Below are 14,878 nucleotides of genomic sequence, written 5' to 3'. Positions count from 1 at the left end.
AAACTTTTAATTACAGTCTAATAACAATCAGCACTTGATTTATACTCAAACATGTTACAGGAGATCAGGTTTATCAATAACAGCAAAGTTACAGTAATGGTATGAATTACAGTGTATGAGATGATGCATAAGTGTCCACTGTGTTGGTTGATATGGAACTAAAGCAACAAAATCCATGAAAATACCAGAGAACAGCTGGAGAATAGCTGTCCACTGTAATGACCACTATGCATGAAAGGGTCAATATCTAAGTGTAATTTTTGCATTTCACAAATTCATTCCAGGGGCCGGATTGGACCCTTTGGTGGGCCGGATTTGGTCCCCGGGCCTCATGGTTGACACCTGTGGCATAGTGTTATTGAGATCCAGTTGATAACAGATAATTTAATAGGTTTGATCATCACTTCACTTGTAGAGGAACAGTGGGGTCATCTTTTGCCCCCCCCCCCCCCCCCCCCCCCCCCCTCCCCCCCCCCCTCCATAGGTGGGCATGGTTGTTGGGTGTGTGTGCGGAAACTGACAGGTAGAGAGCTGCCGTCTCTCGGTGAGTCGTTGACAATGCAGGGAACAGATTTATCTAAGAGTCCGGTATGAGCTCCACAAAGCGCGTAGAGTAGATCAACTATGTTCTTAAAACTTGGCCCTACTCTCGGAGTCCACTAAAAACGTGGGCGAAGCGACTGGTGGGAAAAAAAAAACGGGAAATTCAACTGTCAGCTGGCCGGGAAAGCCGATCACACCACCCGGCTTCCGGGGATTCAGGGGCCGCATCGGCTGACGGCAGACGTCGGTAGCTCGGGGGAGAAAGGGCGAACAACCACATCATCGCCAACATCCACCTCTCGGGCCACTTTCGAGATGTCAAGAAAGCTGCAAAGGACAGAAGTCTGCGCCGACTGCAGTGCGCCAGGTAGGAAAGATGGAAATAAAGCAGACTACTGCACTGGAACAATACACGGGGAGGGCGACACGGTGGGACAACAGGGCCGAGACTGCTGTCACTGTCAGCGGGGCCGCAGAGCAGGAAAACGGCCAGGGCTTCCAAGCGTCGCTTAGGCCCAAAATAAACATTGAAAAATAGGCGTGTAATCACAACGGGAAATATGTTTAGCTAATAGCGACGTTAATGTTCTCCATTCAATGGCTTAACATGTAAGGGTATTTGAGGATGACCGTATGCGAAGCCGACAGTTAGTTTGCTGCAGTGAAAGATCTGAGTGTCAGGTTTATGTCGCCTTCCTACTTTGAGAGACGTTTGTTTTGATTTTCGTGACCGGGACAGACTTCTTTACACGTTAGCTTAGCCTGGCTAACAAGCTGGCGTTTTCGAGCCCGTGTCTTTCATATTCCATATGCAACATTCTCATTGTATTTGTTTTAAACTAACGTTAAAAACCTAGTTATACTTCTCCATTGTGTTCCTCTTAGCTCTTGCCTGTAGCGTTATTACTTGTGTCTACCTGGCCAGTGTTGCTAGCTTAGCTACCCGTTAGCTAATCTAGCTAACTTTGGCTAAACACGGCAAGTAATTGCTAAGCTGATTCAGAGTACACGTCAACTATTAGCAATTTTATGGAATACATCTTATATTGCAAAACGTCTAAAGTTAAAATAAAACAAACTTAAACCATACATATACAGTTTATTCCACAGCGTTTTTAGTCTTTTACGCATTTCAATGAACTGTAGGTTAAGTTAGCTAATAATGCTGAGGGAATTTACTGTTCAAAAATCCAGCTGTAAGTCATCTAATAGAGGACAGATCACTGCAATATGTTGCTAACTTCCCCTATCATCTATTAACATAAATAGACTTCTCTCCACGTACAAAAATGCAATAAACATTCGTATTTGTTGGTCCGTTTTCCTCTTTGCCCCCGTGTCAGTTTGGCGGAACCAGAGAGGTGATGCTAAATCCGTCTTGGCATCCTTTCCCTTACCTTTGCACAGCTTTAAATGAAGTTTGGTGCACAACACACACTCAGGACTGTGCCTTGCTTACTTTCATTCATGTGTACATGTGTTACAACAGCTGCCCTCTTCACAGCTGCTCCCCTTTTTGTACGATTGTTTGTGCAAAACTGTCCATAAGCTTGCGGGCCCTTCTGCCCAGTTCTTGAAATGCTGCTGGCTACACCTTGCTCCTGATTTACAACCTGAAACTATTACCACATACTTAAGAGACTGTTACTTTATCACTAACTGTTGTAGTAATTGTTTGTTTCTCCTCCTGCCACCTCAGTTCCTTTCCACACATAATGATCTGTTAGTTGCATGCTTTCATTGTAATACCATTTGGGGATAAAGTATATTTAATGCACTTTCTGCTGGTTTATTCTGAGGCAAAGTGAGTATTTTATCCACATTCTAATTCATTTATGGTGGCTACTCATGACTAGTTGGATATCCTCTATGGCTATCAGCTCTCTGTGTGTAGCCCCACCTTAGGAGACATGCACACACACGCAGGGCTCTCTGCAAAATGCTGACCTAGCCACTGGTGACAGGCCACCTCCCTGCTACTAGGCGTTTGTGTCATACTAGGGGATGATAACTTGATGGCATGGCTACAAAGGACGACTGAAACTCCCAGTTATAGCCGAGCCTCAGGAGGCTTTAATTTCACGCCGTGGCAATCTGCACGGTTTATAGCAACAATGAATCATGTTGTCATGTCTTTATTAAGCACACATGCAATTGTTGTAGAATCTGCAATTCTTATACAAGCATTTGGAGACTTTTTGACTGTCTTGTTTTATGAAGTATATCGTGTCGTACATTAAGAAATGTCTGTTTCTTTTAAGTAGGCCCGTGCATAGCTGCTGGATTTTAAGTGCCGAGTATATCTACACAATTAATCATATCCCAATCTCATCATCAGCCTGCTTAACTATATAATCACAAAAGTCTTTTGTTAAATGTCCAGTATGTGTATGGTTATATTTTGGTGTTAAAAATAAATGAGGTCATATCCTTTTTTTTTTTTTTTTTTAACTTGTGCTTGGTTTTATGCTGAAGTTTGAGTTTGGTGGAAAACTTCAGATTGCAAATTGATCGATAATTTGTGCATTTTCCCCGAAAACCAAGCAAACACACTCAAATTGCCAGGGTTTTTTTCTTCACAGAAAACTAAGAGGTGGCCACCTCAGTCACATTTTTCTGGGAGTGTTCACAGAAAAAACCCTCAGTTCTCTAATAAGCACTGCACTCTGCAAATGCTCTGTTATTTGTAACTGTATTTGGACATTTTTATATAGCCTAAAAATATAGAAATATTATTTTACCATTGCAGAAAGGAGGTTTTTAATTCAGCTTCATTGTAGGGTGCCAAAGGTTTTAGCACAACAATCACTTTTTTCTAAAAGACAGAACAAAAACATCAGATATTGCTGTTTGTTTTCTGTCCATGGTGGGAAATAATCAGTAAATCTGCAATCACTGATTCCTTGATTCTGCTCACTTGAAGAAAATCATGAATGCCAATTTCATGAATTCTATGATAACACAAACTCCAAAAATAGGCTACTAGTAACAGGTCTAATCCTCTTTAAGACCTGGTACATTATACAAATGCTTCCACTTCCCACACATTTTGAGCTAGGAAAAACAACAACAGCAACATGACTGGAGAATTATGCAAAGACATTCATTATTGTGTGTGCAAGACATATTGATTTTTTTTCTACTATTATTATCCCTTTATACTCATTATGCTACATTTACTTAGACTTATATGATATTTTTGATAATAAATGTCAAAGCTAAATGGATGGATTAGGATTAGGTCCTTACATTTGTGGGACGACTTTGGCTAAATTATGTCATGCTGCAGATTTGGCCAACGCACCTCTGCTAGTAGTCTATTCAGGTCTAATAGCTTAATGGTGTATTCTATATTGATCCAGTGAGTCAAGCAGATAGCATAGCCTGTGGGAGTTTTTATATTTATTATACAGATTAAGGAATTAAATTGCTGCAGTCCAGCCTTTAAAACCTACAGACTACTGTTCTAAACTAGGCTATTGCTCTTACCAAAGCCATTGTGCAATTTGCTGCTACTTTTTCTGTTGGCGTAAAGACTTGCAGCATGTCAGTTCATCAGATGATGGACTATTTTAGCTTCATTAATACCATAAGCCCAGACAGTTTTATCCTGGCCTGAGAGTGACTAATGCAGATAGTAGATTGGTGTGTGTGCATGTGCATATTTTTGTTTGGATAGTGCACTCTGGGTCAGTCGTTAGCTGCTCATCACATCAGGGTCCTGCGGGCATAAACATGACCCAGACTCTGAAACTAGTCTGCCAGTGTCTGTAGATCAGCATTGGCATTAACTGCTTTTCCTTTCAACCTCACTTAAGTCACACTCAGCTATGTCTATTTTTTCATGTTTCATGTGCTTGAAATGGGTATAAAAATGTTGTTCTTCAGATAATTATAGACATCATTGTTTTATCACATCAAACAGACCTCAGGGTACTAAAGTTAATCCGAGCAGTGTTTGGATTTTACAGATGTGACGCACCCTCAGAAATGCTTATAGTATAGAACTCTTGGCACGTACAGTATATTTACACGAGTAACATAAGGTATAAAGAGTTGAAAGTTATATTGAGTTTTCTTGTCTTTTGCTCATAATTTTTTGCAAAGAGGGGATTGAATATTCTTCAGCTCTTCATGTTCATTAGCACATTTTTTAACTCAAGTTTATGAACTGCACAGGGCGATAGGACATGTGCATGTGCATCAAGATGTACAGTAAAACTGGTAATAGAAAAGTGTGCAAGAACTCATGTAATCCCAGCACTATTCCTGTATCTGGTATTTCCACGTAGTAAAACTCAAGACACCTCGCATAACGCTGGCTCATAAATCAGGATTATCGTATGATATCTCCTTTCTATGTGTAAGTATACTGGGACAAGGAGATTTAATTACAGGTACACTTTTAAAAAGCTCACTTTTCATCTCTGCAACAATGAATACTTAAGTAATACTGAACCATATCAAATAACACTATAATGAGTCTGCAATTTGTTTGTCACAAAGGCAGTCTGGTGCGAAGTCAGTGTTTTGTTTATGAGTTTCTTTGGTTAAAACTGTTTGGTGTTAACAGACATTTGTTTAATTCCAAAGATCACATATCCTCAGTTGTTACCCTGCTTTGTTTTAATGTGCATTGTTCAGAGCAATTACACACTCATTTGTGAAACCCTTGTGAATTTAATTGGAGCCTTGCTGACGAGATTACTGTGCTTTATGCTAATCTCTGTATATCCACATTTTACAAATCTTATTGTGGGTTTGCTGCTAAGAAAAGAGGACAAAAAGGAAGCATATGTTTAACTTGACTTTGGATAAAACTACAATTTTAGTAAGGATAACCATCACACACAGTTTATTCATAACGCTACTAATTCTATCCATCTTTTTTTATTGTTTGCCTGTCAGACCCGGGCTGGACCAGCATCAACCGTGGAGTCCTGATCTGTGATGAATGCTGTTCAGTCCATCGCAGCTTAGGCCGCCATATTTCTATAGTGAAGCACCTGAGACACAGTGGCTGGCCTCCCGCTCTGCTGCAGGTGAGGCTGAAAAATGAGAAATGATGCAAAGGGAAATGGGAGCAGGGAAGGGCTGGGTCTGGGCGCAATACTTACACATCTGGAACACTAAAACAAACTCATTACACGAGGCTGGAGGAAGACTGCCTCAGGTGAAGGCCAGCACAGAAATCTGACTCAGCAATGAAGATGCAAATCTATTTCTGCTGCTTTCCCCAACTGCCATTTCTTTTTCCACAAAAAGTGAGCGTTCTCTACAGTGTTGTATTTAGTATCCACCTTCCACCTTGGTGTAGGGATGTAACGATTATCGGTATAATGATAAACCACATTAATATTACCGTTTCAAATTCTAATTATCATTAAAACCGTGTTTAATCATCGCACTTTGAAAAACTCATGGTGATACTCCTCATTTCCTGGAGAAGCAGCAGCACTCCAGACATGCATGCGCAGTTTGCAATGTTTGGCCTCTGAAAACATGGTGGAAGGCACCCAGACGGACAGTGCTCCGGAGATTTTTTGCCCCATTAAAAGGTTTAATGTGGATAATGTTTCTGCCACATTACTGTGTTTAAAATGGTAGTGTTACATTTATATGCACATTTGATTTCTAGATAAGGTATGTGAAACAGTGAAAGTGTTCTTTCTGTACCAGTTCTTAAATCTATGAGACTAGATCTAGTATTGAGCACTGAATGTAAAGAAAGGTATTCTTGGTTCTTATCTACAATTTGCACAAAGTGAAGTTACCTCTTATAACCATAAAGTGCCATCTTTAATGCACATTTGTATGTTTGATGTTTACATGTTAATATTTTAATGTTTCTGCCAACAGAAAGTACATTGTGCGTGTTATTTTATTAAATTTTTCTCAAAATAAAATTATAATTTCAACAATTCCCCGATAATAATGATAACCGTGATTATTTTGGTCACAATAACCGTGATATGAAATTTTCATAACGTTACATCCCTACCTTGGTGCAAATTCAATATTTCTACATCATACTGTATCTAGCTGCACCAAACAGTTTAATCAGCAAAAGGTGAGTTATTTTGATTAATGTTATGTTCACATTTCACTGTAATTAGGAGGAAAATCTGCTGAGAGTGACAACATTGCTCAATATTATGATGAAGATATGACATAGAGCTGTACCTGAATTTTGTCAGTTGAATTGGATTTGGCCATTTAATACTAACTGTTCAATCTTCAACTAAAATCTATTAAAAAAAGTTTCATATCTGTCAATCAGAAAATTAATTGGAATGAAAGCTTCACTGATCATTTCATCCATATTAAATGCAATAGAGCCACGGGGACATATTTTTGGAACATTTATAATCAGTTAAATACTGACTTACACTGGCTACTCCTGTGATATGAAAGGAAATAAGCAAAAAGGACTATTATGGTATCGTTACAGATAAGATACATCAACAAGCCATGTTATTGTCTCAACCACAGGAAAAAAAAAAAAAACTCCACTGGCAGAGCCTCCTATAATAGAGCATTACATGCAGCGTTCAAGTGTTTCTCATAAGCCTCAGGTCATTATCAAGAAGCAGAAATGGTAGACTTTCATACAGAAGAACTCAGGAATACTCAGCTTCACATAACTCAGTCAACTGAAGAATCTCATGACAGATGACTGGAATCTTTTCTTTCTGGGAACAGTCCTTACCTTGGATAAATCATCTTACTAACCTTGGAGTTGTCACAAAATTGACTCCATTGGGGACTTCATTTGAATGGCTGAATAGTGTCAATGTCTCTTTGATTTCATCACATTTAAGGTAATCTTTTAATGTGTGATGATGAAAGTGTAATTTATTAGTCAGCACTAGTAATTAAAACACTTCTGAAATTGTGTCTTTGATTACAATAAATGATACATTACAGCGCTGAAAACATTTTCTGTTTCTTGTTCATTTAAAGCAATGAGTTCAGAACATATGGTTTTAGTTTAATGCCTGGCTTTATTTAAGAATATATCTTGCCTGCACTTTAACTGTAATTATGGCATTTTTCGTGGCATCACTTTGATTAGTTAATGCAGTGTCACAGCATTTACGTCCACAGTTTTTTGACCATGTAATGTTGTTGAACCTAGAACTGACCAATTGAAGCAACCCCAGATCATAACACTGCCCCCACAGGCTTGTACTGTAGGCACTAGGCATGATGGGTAATCACAGTCTGGACTCATCATCATGACTTTTTTCCATTGCTCCACAGTTCAATCCTTATGCTCCCAAACAAATGGATGTTTTTTTTTTGTCTTTTAAAGAAATTAGATGTTACTAAATACCTTGTTACATATTAATCGCTGTAGTAATTATCCAGTGGAAGGATCCTACCTATTTGTTTGAATAGATCCAGATTGGGACCTTTTCTTTCAGCCAGGTTGTTTATACTTATTGACATAGTAATAATTTCTCTGGATTTTGGTGGACTGAGTCTCCTCTCTGTTTCAGATGGTTCAGACCTTGGCCAGTAACGGGGCCAACTCCATATGGGAACACAGTCTCCTGGATCCTGCTCAGGTGCAGAGTGGTCGTAGGAAACCCAACCCCCAGGACAAAGTCCAGTAAGTATACTCGATAAAGGCTGGAAATACACAAAACAACACTACCACACATCTTCCCCAGTCAACGTGGCTCGGGGAAGTAATTATCCGTGCTGCATGGGAATGTTATACAGTCTTTCTAAAGATAATGGCTGTCGTACCCAGTTGTCTCTTCATGCCCTTTAAACAGCTGTCCTTTAGTTATAGATTGCCTTCCCATTAGTATTATATTCCCATGGGGCCTGTTGTATAGCCAGTCACAGGATGGGTTACAGCACTCTACTGTGTACATGTTCATATCCTTCCAAAAACTTTCTTTGGTTACAATGTCATCATCTCCCACTTTGCAGCCCCACTAAGTCAGAGTTCATCAGAGCCAAATACCAGATGCTGGCCTTTGTGCACAAGCTGCCCTGCCGCGATGATGATGGCGTCACTACCAAGGACCTCAGTAAGGTGAGGCTGACAGCTTTTTTTTGTTTTACAGCGGAGAGGCCAGAAGTTATGAGTTGAGGTTAATTAGCCTGAATAGACATAAAGTCCTGCAGAACTCCATATGTAAGCATAAAAGATGTTTCATTTGTAGATGTCAGTGGAAGCGGTCACACATAACAGACACGCACACACTTATTCAAGTACTGCTGAAACCCTGTGGCAGGAAGTGATCTGAATGACGCAGCAGGATGTAATAATAATCTAATGCTGTGGAGCTCCACTGGGGTAATAAGGGGATTCTGCTAGTGTCTGTGTCCATAATGTGTAATCTTTCCACCCCCGTTCCTCATCTGCTCCTCTCTTCATGTTATCCTTTTTTTTCTCTTTAGCAACTTCACTCAAGTGTGCGAACAGGGAGTTTAGAAACGTGTCTCCGGCTTTTGTCCCTTGGTGCCCAGGCCAACTTCTTCCACCCGGTCAGTAAAAAACAAAAAACTGCTTGCTGAGTCACTCCATTTAGCAGTTAACCATGCTGTTCAGTTACCCTCTATGTGTCAGGCTTCATCCTGACTCTTTGTGTGTGACCTTCCAGGAAAAAGGAACCACCCCCCTCCATGTGGCAGCCAAGGCAGGCCAGATCTTGCAAGCTGAGCTGCTAGTGGTGTACGGCGCAGACCCCGGAGCGCCTGACATCAACGGACGCACGCCTATGGACTATGCTAGGTACATATTAAATCTTAAATAAAATCACCCGTGGGGGAGAATGGGGGCGGGGTGGGGGGCAAAGCAGTAAACAAGCAGGGCTGGACAATGCAACAAAAAAAGGAAATGTAGATTTATTTTGTCTTGTGTATGATTTACACTTTTGTTTTCTGTTTGCATGCACTTAGGACAAAATAAAATAGTTTTCTTTGTTAAAGCTGTGTGCTCTATAGACAGTGTGTAATTACAACAAACAACAATAAGAAAAAAAAGTAACATAGTGGTCCATTTAATGGTCTTTACAAAACCAAACCGTTTCCATAACACTGAAGTATTGTGACATATTCTTTGGTCTTATATTGTCTTCAGCGGCTGCCATCATTCAAGCCTGTTGTTGACTGTTAAAGCTCACATGTGCAGACATTTCTGTAGAAAGAGCACCAGCCTATAGCTCATGTGTGATCCCAGAAAACTGCTGGCACTCATTTTACACAATGCTGTCTAAGGCTGCAAATAACAGTTATTTTCATTGGCAATTAATCAGTTCATCATGTTCTGGATCAATCATTGATTTAAAAAAACAAGTAAAAATGGTGAAAAAGTCTTTCCCAAAGACTAAGATGATATTTGGTTCTGAAGACAATGATCATCTGTTTATTGTCACAGTGAAGGAAAGAAACTTTTCAAGTAAATTAACCCCACTGGTTGTTGATTATCAAAATGCAGTCACCGGCCATTTTATTAGGTTCACATTGCTGGTACCAGGTATACCTAATGTAGTGGCCAATGATGTAGTATGCTGTTATTGCAGCCTGTCTACTGCAAGCTTCCATGTGTTGTTTTTTCAGAGATGCTCCTCTGCAGACCTCAGCGATGATGAGTGGGTTTTTGAGTCACTGTTGCCTTTCTAACAGCTTGAAAGAGTCTGACCATTCTCCTCTGATCTCTGGCTTCAGGCCCAGAGAGCTGCTGCTCCCTGGATAATTTCTCTTTTTCAGACCATTCTCTTTAAACCCTAGAGAGGGTTTTGTGTGGAAAATCAGATCATAGATCAGCAGTTTCTGTAGTACTCAGTCCATCTGGCACATTCTGGCCACATTCAAAGTCACTTAAATCACCATTCTGATGTCTGGTTTGAACTTCAGCATTGTGTTGACCATGTCTCCATGACTAAAAGGCATTGAGTTGCTGCGTTGTGATATCAGTTATTTGCATTAACAATACACTCAACTTAGTTACATTTGTAAGATTTATTGTCCAGCCCTAAAATGAAGTGTGTAGAGAAAAAAAATAAAACTATTTCAGTCATTCATTTTTCATGTGTCTGTTTGTGTCTGTCTGTTCCAGGCAGGCGGGTCATATAGAGCTGGCGGAGCGTTTGGTTGAGTGTCAGTATGAACTGACAGACAGATTAGCCTTCTACCTGTGTGGCCGGCGTCCAGGTAACCCACTCCCACGGTTTACATGAACCTAAGCAGTTTTTCTTAACAACATATCGTGCATTCTGAAGGTCCTCTCCTTTTCTCCTTAGATCATAAGAATGGACATTATATCATTCCTCAAATGGCAGACAGGTATATAATATGGCATAATTGCTTTGTGTCAAACTGTTTATAAATCCTGTTGTTGCATGCATGGTGTGGTTTGACTGCATGAACGGTCTTTGTTAGTGAACTGTTATCTGACTTGCCATACTTCTGACTGCTTCTTTTCACTCCCTCACTCCATGGCATGGATTAATAGATAATGACAGTGTAGTTTAGTGTTTTGGCCAGAGGATGGCACCATGATATATGCAGCCATCCCAAAAATAAGAGAGATATAGGGCGACTGTTGGGATCTCGATAAAATCTGGCTCTTCACTGTAAAAGTCTATCTAAGCTGTTGTCGGCAACACCAGTGTAGTTCGATAGTTTATGTGGGCCTGGGGTTTTTGAATCCTAAACTGCAGGCCTGATTTGAGAGTTCCAGAAGTGCACAGTCAGGCTTCGATAAATCAAGTTCAGCATTACTTGGCTCAGCTCTTTTCACATATTTGATGGGTGCCAGTTTTTTCTCAGAGGAGATGTACATGTAATACATTTAAATGAAGCACAAAATAAAACCATCACCTACCTGAGTGGGTCTCACATCTGGGCTTGCCATCTAACTCCACTTGCATCTGTTCTGTTCTGGTGAATGATACTCCTCGGTAACATCAATTAAAGCTGTTTTGATGTGGCTTCTCTATCCCTCTGTCTCTGTGTCTTCCTCTTTCTCACTCGTTTTCTGTTCTCTCCATTTCGCTACGCTTGGTGGAGCCAGAGCTCGTCCTAAGTGTCCAACACAGAGGTATCTTTACTTTCCTTGTTTCTTCTCTCCAGAATCTCCTCCTTCATTTTAGCACCCTCTCTTTTTTTTTTCCACCCAACATTTTCCTGTTACATATCAGAGTATCCAAACCTCTTCCCAGTGAGAATACTTCTTATATTTCCACCCTTTTACTGACATTTGAAAAACTTTAGTAGTAGTATAGTTAAAAAAATGTTGTAGTGGCTGTTGAAGTACATAAACACAAATTATTATAATATGCTTTAACATAACTTTCATAAATCCACATCATCTCTGTGCATAAAACCCTACAATAAGCACCATTGTTCAGTGTAGTCATTAGTGCACAAAAACCTTTTATTTGCAGTGTACATTTTGCCTTGAAAGTACATACACTTATGATATTTACCAGACATTTTTAGCTCTGTATTTGTAACATATAACTTACAGGTTCAAATAGGTATTCTTTTAGGTTCATGTCTTCTAAAGCAGTCACTATTACATCCACTTCTCACTGACAACCAACCCATCCCACCCCAAATATGTCCCTTTTCTTACCTTCCCTCTCTAGAAAAGCAGCCATCTCCAACTCCTCACCTTACCCTCTTCCAATCTATCCCCACACCTTTCGCCCTCCCTCCCCTCCTGCTCTTTATCACACTATGTTTTTGCGGCCGTGTGTCATTTCTGTCTCTGTCTTTTAGTCTGGACCTTTCGGAATTGGCCAAGGCTGCCAAGAAGAAGCTTCAAGCGGTGAGTTTCATTGTAGATTTACATTATAGTTCTGCATGTAGTTGTGAGTGTTACCCATGTCTTCCAGAATTACATTTTTTACGCAGTGGGTGGAACAAATTTCTTGTGTGTTTTGGATGAATGGAGAGAAATAGCTGAGCTGAGCAGAAGCGCTAAGGCTTGTAATACGAATCCACGTACTAAACCCTAACAGTCAGTTATTTGTTGCATTAATGAAATGTATGTGTGGATGCACGTAGTAATATAATTGGGGTTCATTTGTCTGTGTGTGCGGCAGCTGAACAATCGGCTGTTTGAGGAGCTTGCAATGGACGTCTATGATGAGGTGGACCGCAGAGAAAATGACGCAGGTGAGCCTCATTTGCCTTACTTGTCCTCGATAAGAAGTATAAAGCAGTGTAAAAACAGTGCGTTGAAAAAAACCCACCTCCATAAAGATCACTGACTCGAACTCCTGAAAAGTAACTGAGACACAAGCAAAACAAAAACAGTAAGTAGCTGAGAGCACAGAGGGTGAATGTGAAGGACTGAGCGAGGAGAAAAGGAAAGTGGCTTTTGAAGAGGAAGGAAAAATGGAGAGAGCGAGGGAGGGAGGAGGAGAGGCCGAGTGAGGAAGTGCCTCAGAAATTCTTGGGTTGCTCTCCTCCTCCTCCTTCTTCTCCTCCTCGTCTCTTTCTTGCTCTGCTTCCTTTTCTTCTCTCCTGTTCCCTCAGTAGCAGTAGCAGTCAGATTGTTGTCTCTGACAGAAGCACCACAGGTAAGAAACACACACACATTTAACGCACACACTGGATCACAATGGTGCCTTATAGGAGCTGGATCCTTAAGTTCATATGTTGCACTTTTTGAAACTTGTGTTAAAATGCTTTATACGCATCACTATAAAACAGGAATACAAGAATAAAAAATGTGTGAATGTGGTGTTGCTGCTTGTCTGTGTCCCCAGTGTGGCTCACAACCCAGAACCACAGCACCCTAGTAACAGAACGCAGCGCAGTGCCATTCTTGCCGGTCAATCCCGAGTACTCTGCCACACGCAACCAGGTAAGCATGTCCACAGGGACACACAGTGGACGTTATCACAAGGCAAGTGTATTTGTTCATGCACTCAGACTTTCATCCTTTGGGAAATAACAGAACAGAAGAGACATATTAAAGTCAGTTTTTCAAACAGGAAAAACTGAGCTGAGATTGTGCTCATGTTTTTGTGTGTGTGTTGGGCGGGGGGGAGTCATGAATGAGTGTGAAATTGACAAGGGATGTTTCTCAGCTGTGAGAAGAGAGAAGATGTAATCCATCTGTGTTTCTGTCTTGCTCTCTCTCCTCCCCTCCTTTCTCCCTTCCTCTTATCCCAGTGTGTGTGCATGTGTTAGCTGGAGAAATCCCATATGTCCTCTCACATAGTTTCTTCTTATTTGTGTGGTTCATTAGTGTAAACACTGTTTTAATGTGGACATGCACACAGAAAAAACAGCCACGTTTGCTCTTCCCTGATTGTGCAGTTCACTGCGGTCAGTAACTCTTGACTATTTATGGTGGGGAAAGAAAAAGAAAAATGCAACACAAACACTCAGAGTTGAACTTTTTACACTCTGTTGTCTTCCAAAAGGGTTTGTTATGAATGGCACACACTTATGTGGTATAATTCTTGTTCAGCACTTCAGTGGAAAATCCTCTTCTTATTCTCTTATATGGATGGCGTCATGCTAGTGTAATTGGATGGTTTATGCTCTTTGTACTTGTTTGTGTATGTGTGAGCACACTTGTGACTGCATGTGTTTAAGTGTGTGTGTTGTAAGTGTTGAGGATGACTGCGTTTTTCCACAGCACATGGTCATTGACCACAGTAGTCACACACACAGGCAGTGAACCACTGACTGTGGGCTGGATTGTATTTGCATACCATACAATGGTGGTTAGACCTTTTTTTTTTTCAAAATATGAGACATCAGAATGTGCATGTGTTAAAATAATATATAAAATTCTAACCATTGACTTGTTGTTTCTCTCTGTCTCTCTCAGGGACGCCAGAAACTGGCCCGTTTTAATGCTCGGGAGTTCGCCACGCTCATCATTGACATCCTTAGTGACGCAAAAAGAAGACAGCAGGGAAAAGGTCTCAGTAGCCCGACTGGTAAGATTCTGAGGGAAGGCTGGACAAAGTAGTAGTGGAACATAGATGGACGGGACACTGGGGATATTGTGAAAAAATTTTGTTTGACCTACAAGACATTGATATAAACTTATTTCTTCCAGCAATATGGAGCTTATATAGAACTTAAAAACATTTTAGCATTTGTTACAGCTTCCAGTAGCATCAGTGCAAATAGGATTCAAGTCAAGTCTGTGTTAGACATTTTTATTTGTATAGAAGTGTGAATGATACCCTCTGCATTTTATTCCTGGCTTATCTATATTATAAAAGCCAAGTGGCCTCTGTGTGCGTGTGCGCATGCATGTGTGTGTCCGGGAATTCATGCAAAATCTGGAAAGAGCTGGCTGCTGCAGTTGGGCATACCAATGTATTTTTGGTCAATGAAC

The 14,878-nt window shown here is 40.5% G+C and overlaps 1 protein-coding gene across 3 annotated transcripts in view; it reads left to right on the top strand.

Moving 5' to 3' along the window:
• The first annotated feature begins 546 nt into the window (after positions 1-546).
• git1 (G protein-coupled receptor kinase interacting ArfGAP 1) overlaps positions 547-14,878 on the top strand; it is a 29,126-nt gene continuing 14,794 nt past the window's right edge. For 2 of the 3 annotated variants that reach the window (XM_030153136.1, XM_030153135.1), the window contains exons 1-13: positions 547-910; positions 5,452-5,585; positions 8,046-8,158; positions 8,488-8,593; positions 8,962-9,048; positions 9,165-9,295; positions 10,622-10,716; positions 10,806-10,848; positions 11,579-11,605; positions 12,289-12,337; positions 12,615-12,687; positions 13,284-13,381; positions 14,360-14,471. In XM_030153136.1, coding sequence (XP_030008996.1) covers positions 859-910; positions 5,452-5,585; positions 8,046-8,158; positions 8,488-8,593; positions 8,962-9,048; positions 9,165-9,295; positions 10,622-10,716; positions 10,806-10,848; positions 11,579-11,605; positions 12,289-12,337; positions 12,615-12,687; positions 13,284-13,381; positions 14,360-14,471 — 1,120 coding nt within the window. In that variant the 5' untranslated portion in view covers positions 547-858. The remainder of the gene's footprint in view (positions 911-5,451; positions 5,586-8,045; positions 8,159-8,487; positions 8,594-8,961; positions 9,049-9,164; positions 9,296-10,621; positions 10,717-10,805; positions 10,849-11,578; positions 11,606-12,288; positions 12,338-12,614; positions 12,688-13,283; positions 13,382-14,359; positions 14,472-14,878) is intronic. The other variant, XM_030153137.1, reaches the window with a different exon arrangement.

Source organism: Sphaeramia orbicularis, chromosome 13 (assembly GCF_902148855.1).
Source record: "Sphaeramia orbicularis chromosome 13, fSphaOr1.1, whole genome shotgun sequence".
In the NCBI taxonomy this organism is placed as follows: Eukaryota; Metazoa; Chordata; class Actinopteri; order Kurtiformes; family Apogonidae; genus Sphaeramia; species Sphaeramia orbicularis.
This window is presented reverse-complemented; position numbering and strand designations above follow the sequence as displayed.